Source organism: Daktulosphaira vitifoliae, unplaced genomic scaffold (genome assembly GCF_025091365.1).
Source record: "Daktulosphaira vitifoliae isolate Bord-2020 unplaced genomic scaffold, ASM2509136v1 Scaffold_1, whole genome shotgun sequence".
Lineage (NCBI taxonomy): Eukaryota > Metazoa > Arthropoda > Insecta > Hemiptera > Phylloxeridae > Daktulosphaira > Daktulosphaira vitifoliae.
This window is the reverse complement of record NW_026099572.1, coordinates 22260268-22267982: the sequence shown is the minus strand read 5'-3', so window position 1 is coordinate 22267982 and position 7715 is coordinate 22260268. Positions and strand designations below refer to the sequence as shown.

The following is a 7715-nucleotide window of genomic DNA, read 5'->3' as shown; positions in this document are numbered from 1 at the left end:
TCGTGTACTGAAACTAATATTAATAGTACATTAATTGTGCACTAAGATTTAAAATCAAATCAGCATCAACTTAACCGATAATCCCAATAAAAATTTGCCACTACATATTGTAAAACTTTTTTATCAAAATATAATCGAACGNAAATATAATCAATAAAATATAATCGAACAAGAGTTAGAATATTGACGATTACTTATGCATACGGCTAAAAAATATTTTGTAATTCAACTACCTAATGTTGTATATACTTTATATTTTATTAATGAATATTGAAACTCACCCGCTGCTTCTCCTCAGTCTTCGCTTCCAGTTTATCGCACCCATAGAGTAACGTGTTTAGAAACTGAAAAAATATAATTTTATATTGGTATTATTATACGGTATAAAAAATACACTGTTATGTATAAAACACTAGTACATAATAGGAATTTTATGCCGAATGGTTGTATATCAGTTTGAAAAACAAGTACAAGTTAGTAAATTTCATTTTAAAATTATATTCTACGAAAATATTTAAATTAAATATTAAGTATCGTACGAAAAATTACGAAGACGAGTGCTGATTTCTTCACTTTGCTAAACTATAAAAAACACACATACCACGACGCGTTCACGAGTGTGACCGACTTCCTAATAGAGTTCGTTACAGTAATAAGTTGAATGAAATGAAATCGTGTTAGACCTAATGGCTATAACAAGATATATTGTGTGCATATGTATAGTCTACTATCTCCATTCTCTATCAAAGTTATTGCTTCACGTCCGATGCTGACTTTTTTCCAACATATTGTTTACCTATATAGTGTCTACATAGATACATAAGAGGGCTGGTGAAAGTTTCTACAAAATACGTTAAATACTCGTATCTTTGATGGGATTATTCATTTTCATTCATTGTGACTTTTGTTATAGTAACGTAGAGATAGAGGGACTATACCACCCTACGTGCTTAATTATTACTTAAATAGTGTTTGACTTTGGCGCTAGTGAAAGTTTGTGATAAACAAAAAAAAAGTCCTGAGCCCTTACTCAAGCAAAAATCCTGGTGCTATTGATATAATTAATATAATTTTAACAATACTATAGAAAATAATATAATGGTAACTTTCTCTGGAAATATCTTAATTATTCAAAGATATACTCGGAATATTATAAGAGAGGGTGAAATAAATTGATTTGTTGTGGAAAGATCTACAATTTCCCATGAAAATACATGCGAAAATGTTGCATATTTTTTCTCATAGCTGTCAAGCCTTTTAGCTTTTAATTAAATAAAAATTTAGCAGTGATTTGATAGAGAAAAACAACTTTAAGTTTCTTTAAGTAAGTAATGATTAACAGAGGTCGTAAGTTCATACATTTTCATGGTTTTTTTTTTGTTTCTTAGGAAAACATTGATAAGTGAGCAATAGATCCATTTCATAACAAAATCATTAAAACTATGAAGTATAATAGTACATAGTTTTGTATATTATGGGTCCTTTGATATATTTGGTATATAGTTAATTTTTTTGAAATATTAGTGCATATTTTTTTCCACATAGTCAGGAAAATCATTTTTTAATGATTGTAAAATTAAATACTAGACAAATAAATTGTTTTTCGAACATTTTCACAAAATCTTTATATTTTCAAAATTTTTATAGTTTATTTATATTATTTTATGATACTGAGTGAGTTTCATGAGTTTTAAGCAGTTTAATGGAATACATGTTAACACATTATCACCACTACCCTCCGCTAAATTAAACGTGTGTATGACTATCTATTATTTTTTTAAGAATCTAAATCTACCTGAAGAAATGAGTGGAACGATTTATATAATTTTAAAGATGTACTACTTACTTCATTAAACGTATAAAGATAGATTATATTCAATGATAAAAAAAAATTATTAGTCGATAATTGTTGATTTTATAAGTAAGAAAACAAAAAAAAAACTGATAGTACATTGTAATTGTTGAGGTAGGTATAAATATTTCAAAAATCATAGTTGAGTAGGTACTGAATTTACTCAATCATATATTTCAACATTTAATCATTTACATTTCAATAATCTAATTATTATTATTAAAAAAAAAAAATCTGAAAAATAATTATACTTTGTAAAATACAAAATGATTTGATTTATATTTTTCAATTTTACTTAAATAAAAAAAAAGTATTAGTTTTTTAATTTTTATTTGATTATAGTTTTTTACTTCAGTGTTATTATTTATAATAAAAATTTAATTATACATTTTAAATATATGAATAAATATATCTTGTTTTTTAAATATATGCTTATTTTAGATATAGTCATAAGCATCAAGTAATGGGTCTTAGGGACACATCTTCTCAGTGTATACATTAGTTCCCCAAAACTACATGCATTTTTATACAAAAATATTTTTTAAAGAATAAAAAATTAAATTTAGTCCACCCCTCTCACAGTAGACCATTGTACGCCTATGTTTTTAGAGCATATTTGTATGCTTTTTTTTTCACTTTTTTAATACATGAACTTAGGACCCAATGTGTTCAACTTTATAAGTATGCAATAGGTTTCCTATAGAATATTATAATATGCATTCCATATTAGGAATGCAAATTCTAGGTTTTCTTCAATAAGTTTCTACGATTTTTTGAAAATTTATAAAAGTATTTTTATTTTATACCATGATATAAGAAAAAGTAACAATCGTAATTTTTAATTCTATTTCTTTAAACATGATCATACACCACTTTATTACAAATCATGTTGTGTTATATATATAAAATAAATAAAATTGATAGGTGGATCAATATCATACATTTGTACGGGTTCGCTCAAGTTGTAGATCGATTTTATGTAACCACAACATAAAAGAACGAGATCGCTTATATTGCTACTAATACAATTGTCAAGTGTATAGTATTATGATTAAAATAAAAAAAAGTGATTTCGTCACATCCATCATTCTTGTATATATTTCAACATTTTAATGGTGTGATATACATATCCACTAAAAAAGAAAGATCCCAAGAGAAAGACAAAGAATGATTGTTAAATTTGATCCTGTAAAATATATTACATTCTAAATGTTGGTACATAGGGTCTTAATGCCTATGATTAATTTGCGCCCACGTGTTTAGACGTTTTTATTTATATGGCGATGGATTTGAATAATTAATATACTTTAATATTATGATTCTAAACACATTTACATCTGAGAACTTATTTCTATTTTATAATAATTAATGAAAATTACGCATAATGTGTACATATTTATTTATACATCTTTTTAGGTAAAGTCTGATTTCACATTAAAAAACTATATCGTTAAGCCCTCATATAATATGTTGTGCATTAAACACAGCTGTCATAAGCGCCTGACACGTGCGTGATATAATAATTATTTGCATTTTACTCCATCGAAAACTGTCGGTACCAATTACTTTGTAAGTCTCTATGTTCCATCGCGTTTTTATTAATTTGACTAGTAGATTTGGCTTGCCTAGTGCACACCATTACATAATCTAACTTGCCCTGCTGCCACGTGAAAGAGATGTAGTGCTACAGACTCGAGAAAACCTGATCCGATCGATAGCAAACGATAACATGAGAACCCAACACGTTTTATTGTTTCCGTATGAATATACGCGTATATCGGAACATTGTAGTGTGTATCGTTTTATAATTACTATTATTTAATCACTCATGTCGGTAAATTATAATTAATCGCACGTGCTGATTATTTCATCGAGTTTTGTACAATGCCGCATCAGTTAAGTTACTTATAAAAATCAATTTTTAATTAATTTATCGAAAACTATTATCACAACACTCAAAAGTTCTTTTTTATTGATTTACAATAACAATTTATGTAAGAAACTATAACTTAAAAATTAAAATATCACTCAAGAGATAAAGAACCCCTATGTGCTTTAACATAGATCTATGTCAATCAAGCACATGTTTGGGTCCTAAAACAATTCTGATTAACACTCATTAACTCTAGACAATTACGATAAATTTGTTTTAATATACGCAATATAACGCGAAGAACGTCAAGCTATCCAGTAACCGGGAAAATTACTAAAATTCTATCTATTAGATAATACTTGATTTTTTATAGACAATCCTATCCTTTAATTGTGTGGACTAAATGGCTAATTTTGAAGAAAAAAAATTCGAATTATTTTTGTAAACTATGATAAAATTTTCTGAGGGTAGTTTAGGGGTAACTTATAGAAATTAAATGAAGACCTATAATTACAATTTTATGAAGAATGTAATAAACAAAATTTTGCCTAATGGATAACTAGTTTTATAACATTACTTTTTGAATTGATATAATTTTTAGGTATAGTGTAGAAGAGTGCACAACGTAATAGTATTTTTATCTGAGTTATGATAAAGAAACGTCGCTAAACACTTTCCAACTCTTTACCTTTTATAAATCTTTAAATGCTAATATCTTAAAAAGTGACAGTTTCATTCAGTTATATTAATATAAAACATTTGTAAATATTGGTAAAACATTAGTTTACGTTTTTTTTTTTTTTTATGGTTATGGAACAAACGAATTTGGGGGTGGTCTAGAGCATATTTAATTTATTGTCAGAGTTGTTAAATAGTTCTTACTACAGCCTTGTTTATCCTTATGAACTATAATTAGTTGAAATTAAAAATTCAATTTATATTTATATAGGTATACATATTTCTCAGTAATATTGACGTAAAATTTCATTAAATAAAAAAATGCCTATTTTATGTGTCTTTTTTAAAAATATGACCAACAATAAATAAATTTAAAAACATTCCAAATGCAAGTATGAACACTATACTACTCAATACCCTTAAAAGGTATTTTAAGACGTTTCATTTGAGCAAGTATGGTTTTTGTTTTCATTGTTCCAAATCAATTAAAAGGTTCTTAAGTAAATTTTGAGTATAGTATAAAATTTGAGTTTAACCAAAAATCAGATATAATAATCATATTATCTTTTAGACATTTCCAAATAAATCCTAAATGTATCATATATTATTATTTTGTTATTTAATAAAATAATGCAAAGCCTTCGAGTGGAGCTTATTTAAGTAAAACTTTTATCGATTGGCATAATATTATTACAATGCCGCCAAATTACATAAATATTATCGGATGCACGTTTCCCATAGTGTTCGTACACTACGTAAGTAGGTAGCATTAATTAGCGATTGTGACTTACCTGCATTTGCCAATTAAAGTCCAACTGTTCGCTCATCCAATTATTACTATTACAGGAATCCGGTACGATTTGATCACTGGGCGACGACGGCGGACAGTTCACCGGCGATAATTCCATACTATGTCCAAAGCAACAGTGTACGAGCCTATCATACCATCAGTGTAACCGTTCTTAAATCACGAACCTTTAGACAGAATGATTATCAATAAAAAGGTAAATATCAATAAAAACAATCGAAACAAACGTATGCGGCGACTTTACTTTATACGACGTATAAAACAGAAGCGAAAGAGTTAAAACTTTTTTTTTTATACGACGCGAATACGAAATCAACACAGTAAACGTCGAAACGGCCGTCAAATAATGTTCGAATTGTTCGACGATAGTATTCGAACTGGTTGAGCGTTTACGTGAACCAGTCCGGCGACCGTCGCAGATGACGAAGAATTATGAATGAAATAGGCGGAGCTTCAATGATATTGGCAGACCAGTGGCACACAACAAACCCCTCCTCCACAACGCTACTACTACCGTGTAAAATCTACCATTGACGGTTTTTACATGTATTTATTAGCGAATGTATTGCAATTATTATAGTCACTAAAATTATTATTAAGCGAACATTTCAAAAATGTTGTTTGGATGTTCCTGTATTAATGACTACGCTGAATAATAGGAGAGTTTTTATAATACTTCTAAACTTGTTTATTTAACAAACTAGATAGTTTACCTGTAAGAAAATACAGTATCACTTATTTCAATAATATATATTTTCCATTTTTACAAATTCTTTTTTAGATTTCCTAACAACAAATGTTATACATCTATTCCATAGAATAATTTGACTACTCGTAGAGGGGTAACATTTTCAATTAAGAGCTAAAAATAAAATAATTTTTTTGTTTTTTTTTTTTTTAACACTTTATATTTTGAAGAGAAATACCTGAAAATAAATATTTTCAACTTTTGGAATCAATATCTTAGCCAAAAGCGTAAAACAGTTGCGTATTTAGTAGGGGCACACTCCCTCTTTGGCAGCAATATTAATTTCTAAAATAAAGTGAAGATTACAAAAAAACATCGTAGCACAGTCCGGAAACGCTATAGGTGATATCTGACAGTGATTAATATTATTATCATAAAAAAACACTTATATGTAAATGTGTAGATAGCATTTAATTTTTAGAATTATTGGATTTTTCCATCAGCAAATCAACTTATATTACCTTAATTATATCCTGATTATAAGTTTTATGATTTATAAGTATAATAACATCCCTCCATCTCTTTTTTTGGTCTTCCTCTACCTCTTCTTTCTTCGACATTCATCTCTATAACTGTTCTTACAGCTTCTGATTTCTCTCTCTTTATAACATGACCAAACCATCTATGCCTATTTTCTTTCATCTTATCCACGGTAGACGCTACACCTCTAGTGACTCCTCCACTCATCCATCTAAGCATTCTTATCTCTGCTACACTCATTCTGTGATCTATTCTCTTGTCAACCGTCCAACAATCTGAACCATACATCATAGCTGATCTCACTACAGTCTTATAGAACTTATCTTTCAGTCTCATTGGAATTCTCTAATCACATAACACACCAGACGTTTCTCTCCATTTCATCCACTCGTACATACCACCTGTGTCTTACATCCTCGTCAATACTACCGTTCTTTAGCACAACTGATCTTAAATATATAAAACTTTCCACCTTTCCTATCATGTCCTCGCTTATTGTCACTGATATCGTGATTTCACCTACCTCGTGTTCACCTATGTCAAACTCGTACTCTATGCACCCTGTCTTACTCTTACTTATTCTTAATTCCTTTCCTTCAAGAGTTGACCTTTACACCTCTAGCCTTTGATTAATTTTCTCCCTATTTTCTCCTATTAACACTATATTGTCAGCGTACAACATGCACCACGGTACCTCTAGTACTTCTTTAGTATTAAATTTGTTATTATAGATTTATATAAAATAAAAATATAACTTTTTTAATTCGATTATTCTGACCATTATTTCTGATTATTATTATTTTGTTAGTTAAATATTATTTCAGTCATGAAATAGAAAGGGGGTTAAATAGGATAGCTTTTAACTTCACATCGAAGCTAAAATTTGTAGAAAAGAAAAAATTTAGCCTCCCGAAAATTTTTATTACTCTGCGAATATGATGTTTTAGTAAACCTACTAATACTAATACTCTACCAATAACTTAACTAAACTTAAAAAGGAATGAAAAAAAAGTTACCAATTGAATTATTTATAGCAATAACGAAAAGAAATAGAGTTTAGCAGTAATTTATAGTAATCTCTAAAAATATAAAACATATTATAATTTTTTCTTTTCAAAATTTAATAAAGTTACCTATGTTCTAAAATTAAAAAAAAATTGGTTCTCTCTCACCTTTAAAGTAGTATTAACTTAAGTTTTTTTAATGAAAATTTATAAGTTTAATTAGATTAATAATAAGAAAATGACTACTTGATAACAACTTTTGAACCAGTATT

At 28.0% G+C, this 7715-nt stretch overlaps 1 protein-coding gene across 1 annotated transcript in view; it reads right to left on the bottom strand.

The window, feature by feature from the left end:
* The window catches only part of LOC126896652 (Kruppel-like factor 1), a 60339-nt gene extending 55002 nt beyond the window's left edge, over nt 1-5337 (bottom strand). Inside the window, exons 1-2 of the mRNA XM_050669641.1 lie at nt 5195-5337; nt 282-344 (exon numbers count right to left, since the gene is read on the bottom strand). Coding sequence (XP_050525598.1) covers nt 282-344; nt 5195-5311 — 180 coding nt within the window. The 5' untranslated portion in view covers nt 5312-5337. The remainder of the gene's footprint in view (nt 1-281; nt 345-5194) is intronic.
* Nucleotides 5338-7715: the final 2378 nt, after the last annotated feature.